Source organism: Vipera ursinii (genome assembly GCF_947247035.1).
Source record: "Vipera ursinii genome assembly, chromosome: 3".
Lineage (NCBI taxonomy): Eukaryota > Metazoa > Chordata > Lepidosauria > Squamata > Viperidae > Vipera > Vipera ursinii.
The window spans coordinates 63,140,420-63,161,381 of NC_139516.1; the positions used below are offsets into that span (position 1 = coordinate 63,140,420).

Sequence of the window (20,962 nt, forward strand, 5' to 3'; positions counted from 1 at the left end):
AGTGACGTTTTTAAACCCGCCCATCGTAACGCCGTTCATGGTGGTGCGGGGAGGAAAAAGTATCAGCAAAAGCAAAAACAGACAGTTAAGGATCCCGTTTCGTCTTCAGTTTTGGGTCTTTTATCTTTTTTTTTTTTAGTAAAACTCGTTTCTTTGTCTCCGCGTGATCGAATGTCTAATCTACGAATCCTTTTCCGAAAATTTCCAAAAGTGGAGAACGGGACGAGAAGTAGTGGGAAAAGAAAGCAAAGCCGAGGCCATATCACAGTAGTAAAAAAAAGTCTTTAAGCCGGAATCTGGTCAAAGCAGCTAAAAAGTGAGTGGGGGGGGGAAACGAAATGCACATTTTTTTTATAAAAAACTGGACCAATAACCTATATATAGAATTCCTGACTTTTTCACTTTCGAAGTCGGACCTTTAAAACATTGTCTGTGCATTTTTTGTCTCTTATGGGAGAATGCAGAATATATTTGCATCTTTCACCAATTAATGTTTATTGGAAGATCTTGGACAGGTTGCAGTATCTGAATATTGCTGCAGCTCATGTGTAATACTGAGGAGCTACTACAGTTAAATGGGTTTTGCTTCCTAGCCGGAGCTCACAGACTTATAAGTAAAGGAAATTAAATCTCCCAAGATTCTCTGTTGGTCACTTCTCAGTTCTATTCATGAAAAGTGTTTAGACGAGTTGTTTGCTATCACCTTTTTCCAAGATGCTTTTTGACTTCCCAATTTAGTTCAGTATTTCTCAATCTCAGCAACTTTAAGAGATTTGTATACCGGCTCCAAGAATTCCCCTGCCAGCAAGTCTATAGCTTAAAGTTGTTGAGTTTGAGGAACACGGGTCTTAACTGATGGTTCTGGGTGTGCTGAGTGGTCTCCTATCCAAATTCTACTCAAATCCAACTCAACTCCTAAGAGCATCCACGGTCGGCTACCTGCTGTCACCGTCATAGCCCATTCAGGAAATGGATTTTCTGTTTGTTTTTTTACGTGACTCTGCTACCTGAAAGGTTAACATAGCCACTATAGCAGGGGTCTTCAAACTTGGCCCTTTTATGACTTGTGGACTTCAACTCCCAGAATTCCTCAGCCAGGCAGGCTGGCTGATGAATTCTGGGAGTTGAAGTCCACAAGTCATAAAAGGACCAGGTTTGAAGACCCCTGCACTATAGCTTAAACTGCCATGGCTTTAAGCTTTATGCTACGGAAAAGCTTTGTCATTTAAGCTAGCCTTTTCGGTGATCCTCTCTGTGCACTGCAACTGTTCCTGTAGAGTAGAACATTACTTGAGCACATCATAAGAATACCAAGCTAGGAAAAAAAATGTATTTGCATTTCATTGCTGCTGTCTCTTTAAAGGGGAGGAGGGGGAGGAGGAGGAGGAGAGCAACGTCGATTGGTCAAGATGCTACAAGCGATCTCTGTCTCTTTAAGAGCGAGAGACTGCAAAGAGGGGGAAGGGTTTACTTAGTGCCTGCTGTTTCCGGCAATACAGGTTGGTTCTCGGCGTCTCCCATCGTTTGTATTGCCCCGAGGAGGTAGCGACGGCGCCGCCTGGTGGTGTGGTTGGGTAGGACTCTGGCTGCGGCCTGTCTTTAGGGACAGGGATAAAATCCAGGTTTGGCTCCCACCCCCCCCCAACTCCCAAGAGATGTCAAATGTGAATGTCAACATATGAGCCTTGTAAACTCTGCTCAAGAAACTCAGGGTGGTTGGATCAAACCCCTTTCCCCGACATCAGATCGATTTATTATCATCTGCTTTTCTTTAATCGATCCTAACTATTTAGTAGCAGATTGCCATAACTGTTGGGTCTGCAACTTTATTTCTTCCTAATTGTAAGTTTGTAATCATGGGCAAAGGGAGGATGGATGTTACCTGTGCTTAAAGATGGCCAGATGATTTTTTTTTGAGGGTACTGTACTCCTTGGAGGACAGCAGTATTGGGTGTGCTTGAAAGAAAAGAAACTCAGATACAGATTTCTGTGTAATTTTTTTTAAAAAAAAATGCATGCTGCAGAAAAAAACTATTAGATTTCACAGTGCTGCTGCAAAATCCCATATTACATTATTATTACATTTTCTAGTGTAATGTACATGTTCTGTGGGAAATTATAAACTGGATTCTTTTACTTGGAAAAATGCTTTTGCTACATATTTTTCATAGAATGACCGGAATATACAAGTGAAAGTCGAAAGAAATCTATTGAGCTTGAAATATAGTTAATATAAGATATTGTTTTTTCCAACATCTGCTAGATGCATCTATGCTAAATGCATAGATTTTTATTAGCCAAATACAATTATTTTTTTTTATTTTTTTTATTTTAATCCCATTTATATCCCACCCTTCTTCGAAGGCTCAGGGCGGCTTACAATTTAAGCACAAACCAATGTGCTTAGCAATAGCCTTCATTCTATGTATATGCCTGCTTATTAGGGCTTTCGCCGCCCCCCCCAGCGGCATTATTACAAAGTCAGCTTTGTAAGGAATTCCTTGTGAGAAGGAGGGGAAAAGCAAGTTTCCCACAATTTCTTCTCTGACTCAATGTCAGCCAGAGTGTTCTTCTCCTTGCATTAAAGTTCGGTTTTTGTAATTCACCAATTTTAAATCCGTCCTTTCACTCTGAAGCTTAAGGCAGTAAACATAGCACTCCTTCATCCTGTTTCCCCCCAAGTCAAGAGAGGGACTAGTACAAAGTCACTCAGTGAGTTTCCAGTATTGGTGGCAGGAAGTTAAACTGTATGCACACATACTCCTTACCAAGACAACTCATAATTGGATCTCATGTAAACAATGGATTATGACTTCTCTGTACAATTTGACAGACTTTTTTTCTAAATTGAGATATATAAATTATTTTTCTCAAATCAATTTGGCTGAATTAATGATATTAATAGAAGATGACATGGAAGAGATAATTTCCTTTGTAAAGTACTGCCTGCTTGGTTTGGAATTATTTACATTTTTTCCCTATTGTATGCAGGCATTTCTGTCCAGTAGTTTAACGTATCCTCTCATTAGGAGCAAATTTGTATTCTGGATGAAATGAACTGATCTGGAGAATCTGCTGTATGATGTTGAATTGCTGCAAGAGCTCTGGAAATCAGTTTCAACAATGAAGAATAGAATCATGGTTTTCAGTCTAAGACAGCATTTGTTCTCTTGATATTTTTTAGGATTTTGCTCAATTCCTATTAACAAACTAAGAATATCACTGCATGAATGGCAGCTGTGGATGACTTCAAGTTCCAAGGTACATTTCAAAAAGGGGTTACCAAAACCTTTAGTTTTGTGTCATTGCTTTGCAAATTTAATCTCTGTCTCATATATACTGCATGTTGCTGCCACTTATTTTTTTTAACAAGCAGTGTTATCATTGTGGAGCGGAATACAATTATACTTTCCTAATGGGAATTATCTCAAGGTGTTATTGTTTTTAATCCACCAAGGAATTCAAATGACATACCTACTTCATTCTTTTTATCTTCTCCACAAAATATTCTGCTAAACCTAATGTCAGCTTCTCCTTCAGCATTTAATTGTTCCTTGACCAAAACAGGAGATGCAGTAGCTGGGGCTTTGGTTTCATTCAAAGCATATTCGTTATAGTTATACAATAAGATTAACTCAAGTAACCAAAAAGGTTTGTAATAAGCCAGAATTCTTCCTGATGCTAGGTGAGTAATGTTTGTTAGTTGAACTGCTACTTGTTACAAATCTTCCTGTTGGGTTTCTGCTCTGTGGTGCTTCTTTTTTATATTCAATTTCAGAATGCAGTATAATGAAAAACAGCAATTTTAATAAGTAACAATTCTGGTGAACTCAATTCTAGGGCATGGATCCAAAGCTTTGGTTAGCTGAGTAAACAAATGACTTGGTAATTTGACAATATATTTACTTTAGAACATGATGCAAGAGTTAATACCATATAACTTGTATGCCTTGAGAGGAAACGCTAAGAAAAATAAAGTCTTTGCAGGGAATGTTTGTTTTTCAGAATTTGACGATGCAGCCAACTTGTTGGCAGCCAATCCAGATGCCGTCACTATTAGTATTGATGAACCTACCGAAAAACCAAAGAAAAAACATGGACGTCTCCAAGAATCTGGAAGAGAAGAAGACGATGAACTGCTGGGGACAGATGATTCTGATAAAACGGAGGTTTGATGAAAACATACTGATTCTATCCGACAAACTGCTGTTCTTCCTCATGTTGTTAATGAACACTATGTATAATGTGTATAAAAAAGTAGAAACTGTTAAGGACAACTCTCTGCAGGAAAGAGACACTGGAATAGCCTTGAGATGATTCATATACTATAAATTTAGATTGCAGGGGTGTCAAACTCAATTTCATTGAGGGCCGCATCAGCATTGCGGTTGCCCTCAGGGGGCCGGGTGGGTGTGGCCAGGGTGGGTGTGGCCTACTGGGTGGGCATGGCTAGAGTGCGTATGGCCTACTGGGTGGGCGTGGCCAGCTCTACATCGTTCGCATCAAGGGTGCCTATGGGGACCTGGGCAGGAGTGGGACAGATCTGAGGGTCTCTGGCAGAAGGAGGGTCTCTGGGCCAGGGCCAAGGCAGTGGGGGCCGTTCTCTCACTGTTTACAGGATGGCTTCGCGGGCCGCATGAAACCACTTCGTGGGCCTGATCTGGCTTGTGGGCCTTGTGTTTGACATGTCTGAGCTAGAGAGTTGAATAGCTTCTCACCCACTTGTACATCTAGAAACCATGGGTTGGAGGATTTCTCCCCTTAATGTCGTGTTATTCCTTAAATCATCCATTAGCACAGTACAGTGCTGTTGTCGTTACAATCTTGGTTTGAATTCTTCCTGTGTGTGTACACAGATTATGATTGGTTAACTTTTGGATATTCTGCATGACTTTTTTCAATTCTTATAGCAATACAAAGTGTATATTAATCTCCACTCCAAGAACTTTAGAAGGGATTTTTGTCCCTGTCAATGGTGACAATACTCGATTGTATTGTGACATTATTTGTGTTAGTGACAATACTTGATTGTCTTTAATATTAAATCTGAACTGCTATACAGACTTTGAGATAGGTTGAGTAAAATCACAGCTTTCTAGCCTACGAATGGAAAGAACATATACTGCTCAAAAAAATAAAGGGAACACAAGATAAGACATCCTACTATTAAATATAGTACATTGTGTTGTTTAAGTGTTCCCTTTATTTTTTTAAGCAGTATATATGCACATAGGACTGGGAATGAAGAAATGAGTAAAAAAAGGTCAAACTGTGAATCAAATCATTTCATCATTTCCAGTCACACATACATATACATATACATACACACACACACACACACATATATATATACACACACACATATATACATACATACATACATACATACATATATTATTTTAGTTCACCAGAGCGTGGTTTGAATTATTTGACCAATATTTGTCTCTCTTTTGTGACAAGAGACTTGGCAAAAAATACATTCATGTGCTTTCAGCAAGATCAGTTTGCAGAATTAACACAATGTAAGTAAACCTAACGTAGAGTGTATGGCGCAGGTTTTCCTGACAGTTCTGCTTTTCAACTTTTCCTGTTTCTAACATAAGTGGAATTGTTTGTATGTTCAAATAATACATATGAATAAGAAATAAACCTGTACTTTCTTCTTAAAATCCTATATTCCAGTTGCTTGCTGGGCAGAAGAAAAGTGCTCCATTCTGGACATTTGACTATTATCAGACATTTTTTGATGTGGATACGTACCAGGTTTGTCATTGCCACATATGCATATGGTGTACCGTGTGCCTAATGTGTTTACTTTAATGAAATAGTTTTCATTTTTTTATTTGCTTCTGTGAGACAATCCTGCATAGCAGATCCTGCTCTGTATTTATTTTGCTACTTCCTTGTCCATATGTGTCCTAACAAAAAGGTGTACATGACCATTCTTTTTGAAAATATTTCAAATATTTCAAATATTTCAAATATTTCCAAATATTTACTGCTTCTCTCTCTGCCAATTTAAATAGTTGGAGTAGAACCTTGTGGGTATGATGATCATTTTTGTACCTTTTAATGGCCATGTATTATTTATCAAGCGTTTTCTTGGTCTTCATATTTTTGAGATTTACATGCATATCCTTTCTATTGTTCAGAGTGAAAAGTGGTTGTACGTTTCATTAGCAAGAAAAAAATTTTTTTTGATAACTATATCCAGGCAATCATAAAATTTCAAAGGCTCTAATAATCAGCACAGTTCACGTTATTAGGGCTACAGTATCTAGACCACTGATGGTACTTTGGCACCGGGCAGATGGTACACACACGACGGGTTGAAGAGCACTGTAAAAAAAATGTATATAAAAAAGTGTAAAAGTGTAGTGGGGGGATGAGCTAAAGCGGCAGCACCGCACAGGCCTGTGGGAGAGTCAGCTGGAGGTGCAGTGTTGCCAGGGCTCTGCTGAGTGCCTAGGATCAGTGTAGAGCTCCAGCCGATCGGCACTTCCAGAGCAGCACACAACCGGGGGAGAGGAGTCAGCTGGAGTTGCACCGAAGAGAAAAGAGAAGGAGAGGGAGAGAGGAGAGGATATAAAAGGAGGAGATTTTGGTGGGAGAGGGAGAGGGAAAAAAAGATGGGAAACAGAAGGGGACGGAGAAAGAGAATCGGAGGAGAGGCTTCTTTGAGACAAGCAGAGGGACAGAAGGGAACATTGCAAAGATTAATGTCAGAGAACCAGGCACAAGTTTCCCATTAAAAGTGTGGTAAATGGGTGTACAGATAGTCCTCAACCTACGATCACAATTGAACCCAAAAATTTATGTTGCTACGTGAGAAATTTGTTGAATAGGTTTTGTCCCATTTTGCAACTTTTCTTGCCACATTTGTTACGTGAATCACTGCAGTTGTTAAATTACTAACACAGTTGTTAAGTGATTCTGGTTTCCCCATTGACTTTGCTTGTCAGAAGGTTGCAAAAGGGGATCACATGACCCCGGGACATTGCGACCATCATAAATATGAATCAGTTGCCAACCATCCGAATGTAAATAACGTGACACCCTGGGGATGCTGCAACGGTCATAGGTGTGAAAAATGGTCATAAGTCACTTTTTTCCGTGCCGTTGTACAATCACTAAGCGAACTGTTGTAAGTCAAAGACTACCTGTACTTTTTTGATATTTTTGATAATGTGTGAAGAAGTGGGATAATTTCAGGCTCATTGTTTTTATCTCAAGTGAGGACTCCGAATTGATTTGTTTGGTGATCCATTTGTTTGGATTCTCAGTTGTCCACAGTATTCTCAGGAGTCTTCTCCATACCAAAATTAAAGAGTGTCAATACTTCTCCTAACCTGCTTCTTCAAAGTCCAGATATCACTTCCATCGAATGTTCTAGGGCAGGGGTCCCCCAATCTGTGGGCCAGAGCCCACTACTGGGCTAGGCTGGCCAGTGTGCTCGTGTGCGTGCACCCCACCCCTCACATTAGTACTGCGCCCATGGGGCATGAAAATGGGATGCCACACCATAGAGCCCAAATACAATGCCACTGTACCTTGGGGCACAAGAACAGGATGCCGCACCATGCAAGAACAGGGCAGGGCTAACAAGTAACTTGTGGGCGCTAGCGCCGCTCCATTTGTGTCGCACACATGCTCACGGCCCTGTTCACGTGTGCGCATACGCGTGCGTAAAATCCCTCCACCCCTTTCCCTCTGGCCCACCAATGGAGAAAGGTTGATGACCTATGTCCTAAGCCCTAGGGAATACCACTGCTTGCATTATTCTGATCTTTGTAGGTACAAACACATCACAGCATCTTTTCCAAGGTCTTCATGGCTACAGTACCAAGTGCTAATCTGGTGTTTTTCTGGACTGCTTGTTCCTTTACTATTGATGGTTGATCCTAAAAGACAGAACCTATCTTATCACGTTGACGTTTTCATTGTCGTTTCTAAGACTGGCTGTTGTACTGTTGCCATCAGTTTGGTCGTCTTTATATTGAATTTTCATTCCTTTTTTCACCATGACCCTTGACTTCTGTTACTAGAACTTACAGATCCTTTGAATTCTGGGATATCAGAGTTCTATCCTCAGCAGCTCAAGATGTTTTTTCCACCAGTTTTAAAATTATGCCCACCCTTTTTCAATCCAGCTTCTTTTATGTACAGTTTATAGGTTGAATAAATAAGGCAATATTATACAGTCTTTGCCGCATTCCTTTGCCAGTATGTTTTGCCTTGTTCTGTCCTTAACTGTGGCTTCCTGACCTGCATGTAGGTTTATCATGAGGACAATGAAATGTTCTGAGATTCCCATTTTTCTAAGCATGTTCCACAGCATCATGTGAATGACGCAACTGAATATACATTTCTGTAATCTACGAAAGACACACTGACTTCTTTTTGGTATTCTTTGCCTTTCTCTTATCCGGTGGGTATATAATTATTATTATTATTATTATTATTATTAATTTTATTTATATACCGCCCTTCTCCCGAAGGACTCAGGGCGGTGAACAGGGCAGATGTATAAAATACAAAAAATACAAAAGTTAAAAGGAATTAAACATAAAAAACAATAAATACAAATATTAAGAACAATAAAAAACCCAACCCACCCCCCCATCAGGCCAAGCCGGCTTGTTCAAACAAATGCGTTTTCAGATCGCGTCGGAAGGAGCGGAGGTCGGGCGCCATCCGGAGCTCAACCGGCAACCGATTCCATAGCTCCGGGGCGCCCACAATGTTTCATGGTTTGTTTGTTTTTTGTCCTTTTTAAAAATCATCTTGAACATTTGGCATTTCTTTCTCAATGTAGGGCTTCAGTCTACATTGTATGATCCTATTACTTTGCTAGCATGTGAAATTAAGGATGTTGTACAATAGTTTGCATGTTCTATTAAGTTTAGTATTGGAATGTAGATTGACCTCTTCCAATCTGTTGGGCACTTCACAGATTGTAGTTCTTTAACGTGGTTTTCCAGATTTCTTGCCACTGCTCGGTTAGAACTTTGACTGATTCTTCTCCTGTTACTTGCGGTATTTCTGTGGGTAGCCAATGACTTTCTGTAGCTTTCTGACTTGGTAATGATTGGAGTGCTGACTTAACTTCTTCTAGTATTAGATGTTCTTGTGAGAGGGAGATATTTCCTAAGGAATCTTGGATGTTGACATTTCTACTATACAATAGTTCAGTATACTCCTTCCATCTTGTTTGATCTTTGAATCAGTTACTAACTGTCCATTGGCATACCTTAGCATGCATATAGTGTTGATCTAACAAACCCTTATTTGCTGCTCAGAGGAAAAGACCTTTATTGTTTTATCTCACTTATAGTCATCACCACATTGTCCTATTTTTTAAAAAATGTGTTTTTTGTGTGTCTTTTCAGAATTCAAAGCGACCAGGCTTACACCTAACGTTAGACTACAATAGCTGAATTCATTAAATGCTCAGAGAAAGCACATATCAATTTATGATTCAGCTTATTTGCAAACCAAGCCTATGATAAGGGAACTGACAGGGCTTTTTTAAAAATTAGAAGGAAAATGGCTGGATTTAATTATCCAAATCATAATGTAATTTGTTTGCTTTTGGTTTCTTGATGTATGAATGCAAGCAGTATGGTGCACATTGTTTGTTTCTGACTGAATAAACCATACTTAATTTGCCCAAGATCCTGATTTCCAATAGATGCTTTTGTTAAATTCAAAATGTGTTCAGTATTTCTTTAATTTAAACAGTTTATTTATCTTCAGCCATATGATCTATATTGTTTTAATTATTATCAGGTTTTGGACAGAATCAAAGGTTCTGTATTTCCAGTGCCAGGGAAAAACTTTGTGAGACTGTACATTCGGAGTAATCCTGATCTTTATGGTATGTGCAAACATTATAATTTTGAATAAGGGGGTCTTCTCCCACTTTTGCGCTGAATACAAATACGTCAATCAAACTAAAATGGGAATTTGCTTTTCTCTCAATCAAGGTCCATTTTGGATATGTGCCACGCTAGTTTTTGCAGTTGCAATTAGCGGTAACCTTTCAAAATTCTTCATACATCTGGGTAAACGTGATTTTCGTTATGTGCCAGATTTCCGCAAAGGTTCGTAAAATTATTTCAAAACAAGTTTCGTATCTATTCAGTTTTTATTCAGTGGAGGGGACTACGGGGCGGGGATGGTGGTGAACCAGTTCGAGGAAGGTAGCAGATTGCTTTGTAGTCAGAATGTTGTAAGGCAGGCAAGGAACTTCCCTGATATTCAGGGAAGGCAAGAAGAAGGAATACTCTCTCAGAGCTAGGAAGAGAACATGATGCCAAGCTCACTAACATGAATAATCACTGGTAAAAGGGATGCATTTGCTTGGCTGCTTCTGCTACACTGCCAGGACATATTCTCAATACCAGCCTGGAGCAGCTGCTTCCTGGATCCATCCCAGAGCTGTGCCTTTGTCCACCTTGTAAGAGACAGCCGTAACCAAAACGGGTGGGATCAGTACTTGTGAGCAGAGCAGCAAGATGATGTTACCCCTCACATAAACTCAGAAGCAAATAACTTATCAAGTTGGGTATTTAGCTCAGAATGATATTGCCATGGAGTCTAACTTTGTTTCCTGCTAAATTCTGTAATAAGCAGTTCTGTCCTGAATTGCTCATTAGTCCTGGGGTTTCCATTTTAAAACGTAGCTTGGCACGTTGACATGCAAGGAGAGAAAGGTAAATGAGTAAGATACATGCACATCTTGAGGTCCCCAAAACAGCTCCCTATTCCTAACGGGCATGTGAAGAGGCTGCCTCAGAATCCACACATTCCTTGGCAAATCAGTATATTATTTATTATTTCCCGCGTGCCCTACTTTCAAACCTGGTGAGTAGTGACTCCTTTTATTTCGCCCAAGTGATGGGACAGAGAAATTGTCACTTTCCAAGTTTGGGTATATAGCATGAAGGTCCTCACTCAGATTAATAAGTTTTAAAGAAAATCTGGAGGGATATCACTGATTCTTGCATAGTTTTACTCTGCAGCTCATGAAACCGAACATATTATGATGTAAATGCCTGTTAATTTTGAAGTGAATTGTAATCCTAAAACACATCTCTTTATAGTCTCCATAGCTGCGACAGCCATCTATGTTTATGCCTGGCTAGTTCCTCTCGCTCTCTGGGGATTCCTTATGTGGAGAAACAATAAAGTTGTGAACATTGTCTCCTACTCGTTTCTTGAAATAGTGTGTGTTTATGGCTACTCACTCTTCATTTATATACCAACAGCAGTAAGTATAGTACAATTCAGTATTTTAGGAAGAACAGGTGACGATGTGTGGAAAGCTAAATAGACCAATATCAGTTTTTGATATTCCACATGCAAAGCTTAAGTATGCGGGACATAATTGTTTAGTCCACTATTTCTTGATTAAATGGCAACTGGGGATTGTAGTCCCTACTACCTATTGGGGAGGGCCTCAAGTTGGAAAAAGGTTTCAAAACGTCTGGAAGATGACAGAGATCATAGCCATTCTTCTCCCAAATGTGTGTTGATAGGCTGCAACTGTTGAACTGCACAAAGATACAGCACTCCACGTGATTTCACAGGGTTTCTTGTCATGTGATGAGGTGCAGATAGGATGAGACAAATGTGCTACTCCTGCACGGCAGGTTTCTCCCTCACAGGTGATGGGGGATGGTGTATCTTGATGGTTTTAGGTAGGGATAGCAGATTTAGAATCTTTTATTTTGCAGTCAGTAAAGCCAGGACTTTTATTTCTTTATTTTTCCCCTACAGATTTTATGGATCATTCCACAAAAAGTTCTCCGATGGGTTTTGGTGGCATTTGCTCTGTGTCTTTCAGGATCTGTTCTAGTCATGACATTTTGGCCTGCCGTTAGAGATGACAACCGGAGAATCGCAATGGCTACAATTGTGACAGTTGTCCTTCTTCATGCCTTACTGGCTATTGGTTGTTTGGTATGACAACTCTCAACTTGTCAAGTATTCCTTTCAGTTATTCAGTTTTTATTTTTCAGTATTGATTTTATTTAGATTTAATTAACTGTTGTAGACTTAGTGACATGTCTAATGAACCCATTCAGAATATTTGCAAGCTACTTACAGTATACAGTACACTGTATATTCGTGTGTATCCGTATGCTGCAAGTGTACCATACTACTTAAAAATCTCTAGAAACATGTTGGAGGGAACGTCAGGAAGCTTATTGGAGAGAGAATTAACAGATTTTTCAATTACAAAGTAACTTTTGGCTTATTTCCTTCGTCATCTTTAGTACTATACTTTTCAGATAGATCTACTATAGTGTTTTGGTGTTGTTTTCCCATATCTGACACACTGCATCTTCTGTCTTGGTCATCTTTGAATATTTTGTTATTTCTGTGTTGACTGTTCCCTGCCCATGTATATTACAAATAGTCTTTGATTCACAACAGTAATTAAGCATGGAATTACTCTCGTAAGTTATGTCAATCGTGAAGCAGGTCATTACATAACTATAACCAAATTTACAACCTTTTTTTTTGCGATAGTCATTAAATGAATGCTGTGGTTGCTAAGCAAATCCATTGTCCACAATGGGCATTTTGGCCAGGCACCAGAAGTCCATGGAAAATACATAAATCGTGATCACTTATCTGTGGGAGCTTCCATAAAGGTGGGCCTGTTGCTGAATGCCCAAAATATGATCATGTGATCACGGGGTAGTAGCCAGCCATCACAGCTTCAAATCTGGGTGCAAGTATCTTTTTTGGGGGGGGATGTCATAGCTTTGAATGGCCGCTAAGTGACTGGTCATACATTGAGGACTAGCTATAAAAATATATCTGATTGTGATATTCATGATATTCTGATATCTCCCTCTTGCTCCCCATTAATGTAGGCATACTTTTTCGATGCCCCTGAACTGGAAGTCTTTTCATTGACTACAGCGCTTCCACCTAATGGAACAATAGACGTAACAAAGGCTCAGTAAACAAGGTAAAATGTTACCTTCTTAGAAAAAATTTTCAGTGTGAACTTGAATTGCTGCAACTGGTATCAATTCAAGCAGTAACACATGCAGTTAAATGTGCTTTGGTTTTTAGGTGGTTATTTCAAGCACATTTTTCCTGGCTGCTGCAGAAGATTTGTTGCACAACAGCTCAGGAGCATTTTACCCAAAGCAATGATTGGGGGAGATAGTGACATGCCAGTAGTGTCATGTTAGGCACTTTCCAAATTTTTGACATATTGTGTCTAAAAAGTTCACCATCACTGCTCTTAACTGTTACTCTAGCAAGCCATTTCTATACTTTGTTGTAGAGAAATAAGGAGGTACAGCAGTATGCTGAATATCCCTATGTCTGCTTGAGGCCTGAACTTTCAACTCAATTAAAAACTGGCCCTAGTAAATAACAATTTAGTCATAAAATTCCAGTCTGTCTTCAATGTGTTTCAATCTCTGTGTGACCATGCTGGAACTGATCATCAAGTATTTAGGAACAAGGTTCTACCAATATGCAGATAATATCCAGCATTTTTCTTCTTCTGAGCCAAGAGCGTATGTGCTAGATCAGTCTGGAGGCAATAATGTGTTGAATGACGGCAAGCAATTTAAATCTGACAAGATGGAGGTCCTACTGAGTGGGTGGTTCTCATGATCTGAAAGAGGATAGGAAGCTTATTTTGAAGGAGGTGTACATGCTTGATTCAGTTTTGTCACTGGAGGCCTGGCACTATGGAGTCTGCCCAGCACTGGCCAAATACACTGATTATGGTTGAGCCTAGATTGATAACTGCCTATCCTTATTTATTGATCCACTTTCAATCTTTCATTTGGATCAATGCAGCACATTTTATATGGAGGAAGCAGTGGATAACAATCTAGAAATGCATTTGTTTCATAATATACCTAATAGCAACAGTAGAGTTAAGAACTATAGTGGTTGCCAACTTGATTCTAAGTCAAATTCATGATGCTATTAAGATTGATCTCAAGGCTGTTAGTCGCTTGATGTTGCTTATTTGAAGTACTGTGTTAGCCTTCTTGGGTTCTTTGATTTAGGAATTGGGAAAACATCCCCTTTTGTTCCACTGTTGGGAGAAATATTGACTGGTCTCTGATTATGAACTACTTTCCTACAAATCTATATGCACCAGGTTTTGGTAGTGATCTAAGATACTGGCTAATAGTGTAATCAATGTGGGTGGGTTCTATGGCTTTTTTATGTTTGTTCATTACAACTAACTTTAGAATTTCTGTTATCACCTAGGACATTTCTGTGAAGTTCTAAATCGGCTGAATTGGTTTGCTTGAGAGTGATTTTGTTGCTGCACAAAGGGAAGCAACCCGAAATGAAACCTGGACCATGGGGAAATTTTGAGTGATATTTGGTGTCTCTAGATACTGTTTGAATGCAGGCACACTGTTTATGAAAAACATATAGTCTACTTTTCTGTAAAATGTCACAGAAGGACATGGAGAATGATTTTTAAACTGTCCAAATTAAAATAATTACTGTTGAACATTTGTTGTCTTTAGGAACCATGTTTGTTTTTTTAAAAATAAATTGTTGTTGTTGTTAGTTGCGAAGTCGTGTCCGACCCATCGTGACCCTATGGACAGTGTTCCTCCAGGCCTTCCTGTCCTCTACCATCTTCTGGAGTCCATTTAAGCTCACGCCTACTGCTTCAGTGACTCCAGCCAGCCACCTCATTCTCTGTCATCCCCTTCTTCTATTGCCCTCAATCTTTCCCAGCATTAGGCTCTTCTCCAGTGAGTCCTTCCTTCTCATTAGGTGGCCAAAGTATTTGAGTTTTAGCTTCAGGATCTGGCCTTCTAAAGAGCAGTCAGGGTTGATCTCCTCTAGGACTGACCGGTTTGATCGCCTTGCAGTCCAAGGGACTCGCAGGAGTCTTCTCCAGCACCAGAGTTCAAAGGCCTCAATTCTTTGGTGCTCAGAAAAAAAATAAAAATAAAACAACATAAAATCAGCTGTATGGGGAATGGCTTCCTTCCTGTGCTATAATGACCTGCTGATGCTCATTGAGCAGTGACATGACAGAAGGATTCTCCAATGTAGAGCTACTACAGATAATCCTTGACTTACAACCACAATTGAGCCCAAAATCTGTGTTGTTAAGTGAGACAGTTAAGTGAATTTTGCCTATCTATATGTGAAATGATCTCTCACTGAAATTGGGCAGGTTCCCACTTCGTCAACAAAGACCTTTTCATCTTGGCACTTCTGCTATTTCTTCAACTTAGTTACACCAAGAATAGTTGAATTGCGTTGGCTTTCATTTTTTAATGAACTTATTTCACTTATTTCACTGTATTTTATTGTTCTTTTAATTATTTTATTGTAAATCTAATGTGTTTTTAATAAAATGGAAAACTATATATACATTTTTAAATACGTCTATAGTCTTTTCCACTAAAAATCTACAATTTGGCAGATTTTTTCCCCCAAGAGAGTAACTTGGCTTGTAGGTATCATTTGACATGATCAAGAGTTCCAGACACTTTCCATTAAGTATACTTCTGCGTATAGATACAGTAAGAATATATAGAACTTTTAGATGACAATCCTGCACCTGAAATGTTGGAAATCACTTCTATAAACTTAGGATTTTCTGCTGCCCCATAATATGCAGCACTTTCCAATCTCACCGTGATGTCTAGGGATAAATAACTAGAAGGAAGATCATTAGACTTTCTGAAATGCATTTTACATTTGGTAAAACCAAAGAGTACAATTTAATAACCTTCAAAGATACTTACAGAACATCGGTTTAAAACAGGTGTATAACTGCAGCAATATTGGGGTTTTTTTGCCTGGAACTGATTCATTCCCTGCCAAATAGATAAATTAATGCCTGATCAAAAGTAAGGTAAAAGGTAAAGGGTTCCCTGTCCGACTCGAGGTCACGATGCTCATCTCCATTTCCTGGCCGAGGGATCCAGCGTTGTCTGAAGACAATTTCCATGGGCGTGTGGCTAACATGGCTATGTGCCAAAGGAGCACGGCACTCAGAAGTAACTCTGTTGAATTTGGAAGCATTACCTGTATGGATTTATGCATTGGTTTGCTGACTAACCTTTTCACCAAAGACTTATCTTTCTTCCCAGTCCTTATCTGAATACCATTATCTGGGTTTAAAGCAGTACAGTAATAAAATAAGTGCAATAAAAACAAGCTTTTCTGTCCTTGAACTATAGCTGTCTCAGCCACTTTTTTAATGTTGGTTACATCATAGGTAAAAATTCAGAAGACTGCTTTGTGAACTTGTTTAAAAATTATCTGTTGATCATTGAACATCATCAAAATTTTAAATTAATTTAAACATGTATAATTATAGGTAAAGGTAAAGGTTCCCCCGCACATGTGTGCTAGTCGTTTCCGACTCTAGGGGCCGGTGCTCATCTCCGTTTCAAAGCCGAAGAGCCAGCGCTTGTCCGAAGACGTCTCCGTGGTCATGTGGCCGGCATGACTAGACGCCAAAGGCGCACAGAACGCTGTTACCTTCCCACCGTGGTGGTCCCTATTTTTCTACTTGTATTTTTACATGCTTTCGAACTGCTAGCTTGGCAGAAGCTGGGATGAGTAACAGGCGCTCACTCTGCTACGCAGCACTCGGGATTCGACCCGCCAAACTGCTGACCATCTGATTGACAAGCTCAGCGTCCTAACCCACTGAGCCACCGCGTCCCTTGTATGTATAATTACCGTATACTGTTATACTATTGGTCTGGGCAGCAAAAAACCAATAATAGTGGTGATAGATGGATAGAGCAAAAGAAAGTTGGAATAGGAAAGAAAGGCATTTAGCTCCTTGCCTCAGACAAAGTGTCTTAAGTCCAATATTATAATTACATCCATATTATTAAATTTATTCTGTAACAGTTTCTTTGTTAATCACTGAAAGCCATGTGGAAGAGTATAGTTTTTAAGTGTATGTCCAAAAGTCAGTAATATGGGAGCGAACCTAATTCTGCAAGGCCTAATTTTTCATAACTACTACACAAATCTTATGTAATTTCAGCTTTCTGCCAAAAACTGAACAGTACTATCTATGTAACAGAGAGTTACTACTCTGATATTTCCAAGCACTGATGGATTTAAAAAAAGGATGCTCTTTTCAAATGTACGTGTCAGAGTACTTGGCTGACTCGTGAAGCAAAATACCTTTTCATCCGAAGAGATTACTTTGAGAAATAATAAATAACAGCCAATAATGCCATCTCTTTAAAACCATGGTTGACAAGAACATTTTAAGCCATAAGACCACAACAATCAATCTTTGAATATGAATCCTAGAAAAGATCAGGATAAAAGGTTTTTTGTAAATACAACTAAGAAATTCCCTGCCATGAGATACAGTGCTGGCTACTAGCTTTTCTGATTTCAAAAATAGGTTGGCCCTAACTTATGAAAGTCAGGGGGGGGTCAATGTATGATAGCTTTTCATGGCAGTGTGACAACGTTTTAAAGCCATCTCTGGGAAACTACTGGTGTTCCTTGTGCAGTTGGCTGGCCATTATGAAAACAGATTGCTAGATTATGTGGACCAGGGATCCAATTCAGAAAAAAAAAAACTTACAGTATTTTCTTAAATCCCAGTGCCACCAAATACTGCTTCCTTCTGGAGAATTAAAATCAAGATGAAACTCTTTGAAAATTATTCAGACTATCCATGATGGATTTATCTCTGATGTGCTATTGCTATAAAATATTTACCAAACTTGTGGAAATACAGTAGGGCTCAACAAGTTAACATTAGACACCCCTTTCCTTTGATTTCCAGGAATAGGGGATTTTTTTTTAAAAAAAAATCTGAACAGCAAATTATTTTTAGAGTACATCTACATGTTTCCAATAATATTCAAGAAACCCTCATGTGAATTCAACTAAACCAAAGCACAGCTGTTCTGTACCTGTGTTTTGAAGTAAATAAACACATGGTTTAGTTGGAAGAACTCTCCTGTCCTCTACTTAAGGTTTACTGTATGTTATTGGTTAGCCAGACTTTAAATGGGTCTGGGTCAATGTATGATAGCTTTTCATGGCAGTGTGACAACGTTTTAAAGCCATCTCTGGGAAACTACTGGTGTTCCTTGTGCAGTTGGCTGGCCATTATGAAAACAGATTGCTAGATTATGTGGACCAGGGATCCAATTCAGAAAAAAAAAACTTACAGTATTTTCTTAAATCCCAGTGCCACCAAATACTGCTTCCTTCTGGAGAATTAAAATCAAGATGAAACTCTTTGAAAATTATTCAGACTATCCATGATGGATTTATCTCTGATGTGCTATTGCTATAAAATATTTACCAAACTTGTGGAAATACAGTAGGGCTCAACAAGTTAACATTAGACACCCCTTTCCTTTGATTTCCAGGAATAGGGGATTTTTTTTTAAAAAAAAATCTGAACAGCAAATTATTTTTAGAGTACATCTACATGTTTCCAATAATATTCAAGAAACCCTCATGTGAATTCAACTAAACCAAAGCACAGCTGTTCTGTACCTGTGTTTTGAAGTAAATAAACACATGGTTTAGTTGGAAGAACTCTCCTGTCCTCTACTTAAGGTTTACTGTATGTTATTGCTTAGCCAGACTTTAAATGTGTTATTTTTATTGAAGATTTGGGAACTACTGTTTCAGAAGAGCACTAAACCAATTTTTTAAAACTAGTCCCCAAAATAACTGACATGCATTTAGGGTGGTATAGAATCTTTGCCAGACAACTGTCTATCCAAGCATCTGGCAGCTCAATTCCACAACCTGCTACTCCATGAAATGGAGGTACTGGATCTCAAACTGTACTCTACAGATCATTCTGGTTTGAATGAAGTAGATCCATCGGGTGGTTTGCCTCCCATATTCCTCTGCCAGATCTTTCTTGCTGCCTCACTGTCAGGCAGCTGGCTAAACCCAAACCATTCAGTACCACATCCCTGGATAAATTGCCAGCTGGTTGGCCAAATCAGTCAGGGGTCTTTGTTATTGCACCACAAAAATTAATCATTGACTGAAAACCGGTTCATTGAAGAATATAAGAGATAATATAAGAAGCAACTAACATTCAGAAACAACAATAATGAAAAGAGTTCAAGTGTGTTTAACTACAGTGAGTCCACATGACTGTATCAAGTGAAACTGTGATCTCATACATTCAGTTCAAAAATTAAAAGTGCAGATTGGATTTAAAAAAAATTCATATCTTAACATGAAATTTCGCTGGACTGTCTTGTTTTCTGCTGGGAATTGCCAATGATCAGTCAAGAGCACACTGATTGCATCCCACTGATGCTGATCTAATTTTTGCTGGCCAGAAACAGTTAAAGTACAATTTAAAATATTGCCATCCTCTACGTGAAATCAATTGATTTCACAGGCTATAACATGGATGTGTCTACCAGGAATCCTTCAGTGCTCTGGTGGCGTTCTCAAATAAAAGAATAGATTGGAAAGCAAAAGCCAATTGAAAAGCAAAACTATTTGCCAAGAGTGGAGTTGCATTACCCATCACAAAAATGGGTAAATGTACCATTACCCATAGCTAAAAAGCTTGCAAAGCCAGTTGTTAAGTATCTGACAAATATAGGAAGAGCAGGCAGTCTGAGCTATTGAGAAAATTCCCCCATTCTTCTCATACAAAATCCACAATGGGGAACTGATATCCCTATCAATGGAAACCCAGAAGTAATATTTGGTGTGTTTACTATTTTGTGAGATATGATGTAGATTAGAAGAACTGTACACTGTATGGGACGCAGTGGCTCAGTGGGTTAGGACGCTAAGCTTGTCGATCAGAAGGTCGGCAGTTTGGCAGGTCGAATCCCGAGTGCCGCGTAGCAGAGTGAGTGCCTGTTACTCGTCCCAGCTTCTGCCAACCTAGCAGTTCGAAAGCACGTAAAAATGCAAGTAGAAAAATAGGGACCACTGCGGTGGGAAGGTAACAGCGTTCCGTGCGCCTTTGGTGTCTAGTCATGCCGGCCACATGAACACGGAGACGTCCTCAGACAAGCGCTGGCTCTTCGGCTTTGAAACGGAGATGAGCACCGGCCCCTAGAGTCGGAAACGACTAGCATGCATGTGCGGGGGAACCTTTACCTTTACCTTTACCTTTACACTGTATGGATAAGCACTTCTCAAAGCACTTCCAGCAAGATACAAACTATACAGATTTATTTGAGAATTTGTTATTGTCAAATTTAGGGATGTGGTCCATAATCTTAGAAAATTTGATAGGTTTGTTCAGAAACAAACTCTTATCTCTTGGTGGTTTATTGTCAGCATTCCTTCTGTTATTCACAAGTTTTTGCACAATCTCTTACAGCACTGCTTTACAAACTTGACAACTTCAAGACGTGTGAATTCCAATTTTCAGAATTCCCCAGTCAGTGTAACTACTAGCTTGTCTGGTTTCAAAAAGATTTGCATAGCTGGGGAATTCTGGGAGTTGAAGTCCACACATCTTAAGGTTGACTAGTTTGAAAAACACTTACAGCACTGATGGAACACCCAGTACCGGCAGGGCTTTTTTTCCTCATAGAACGCTCAGAACGGAGTTCCGGCACCTTTTTTGGATGGAACCTTGTAGCGTAGGCAAGGCGGGTTGTATGACATGTGTGAGTTCCGGCACCTTTTTCTTTTACAAAAAAAGCACTGAGTACCGGTATTTATAAATAAGGGAGGGCATTGCTACACTTGTGAAAAAGTCAGACCTGAATATGCAGGCAACACCCTGCATATTCCAGAAAGCAGTTGACGCTCAAAAACAAAAATAGCTAAAACAAATTGTGGGAATTGCGAACATGATCTGAAAAGACACATGCTTTGAGCATGTGTCTTTTCAGCAGGCTGTTTAAGGAACTGGGCAGTGAATACAAGATTCAGGTTTTCCCTATGGAAGCTACTTGTGAGAAAAAGTCCTCACAAGAGTTTTTGAGTATAGGGAGCGATC

General features: G+C 39.3%; 1 protein-coding gene across 4 annotated transcripts; it reads left to right on the plus strand.

Annotated features, from left to right (window-relative positions):
* Positions 1–30: 30 nt before the first annotated feature.
* YIPF1 (Yip1 domain family member 1) lies at positions 31–15,389 on the plus strand. Of its 4 annotated transcripts, none has more exons than XM_083358689.1 (10): positions 31–84; positions 3,185–3,261; positions 3,988–4,169; positions 5,683–5,763; positions 9,790–9,877; positions 9,987–10,103; positions 11,106–11,272; positions 11,782–11,964; positions 12,888–12,985; positions 14,260–15,389. In XM_083358689.1, exons 2-9 carry the CDS (start codon positions 3,231–3,233, stop codon positions 12,978–12,980), a joined length of 942 nt encoding a protein of 313 aa, XP_083214815.1. In that variant the 5' UTR covers positions 31–84; positions 3,185–3,230; the 3' UTR covers positions 12,981–12,985; positions 14,260–15,389. The 4 variants fall into 4 exon arrangements, with proteins under 4 accessions (XP_083214815.1, XP_083214814.1, XP_083214816.1 ...); XM_083358688.1 differs by having other exon boundaries at positions 36–316; XM_083358690.1 differs by having other exon boundaries at positions 36–316; positions 4,006–4,169.
* The last annotated feature ends 5,573 nt before the right edge of the window (positions 15,390–20,962 follow it).

Bases quoted from the DNA above. Each gene is read 5' to 3' on its own strand.
- YIPF1 (XM_083358689.1), top strand. From the start codon at position 3,231: ATGGCAGCTGTGGATGACTTCAAGTTCCAAG. The intron at 4,170-5,682 runs GTTTGATGAAAA...CCTATATTCCAG, and splicing joins ATGATTCTGATAAAACGGAG to TTGCTTGCTGGGCAGAAGAA. The intron at 11,273-11,781 runs GTAAGTATAGTA...TTTCCCCTACAG, and splicing joins TCATTTATATACCAACAGCA to ATTTTATGGATCATTCCACA.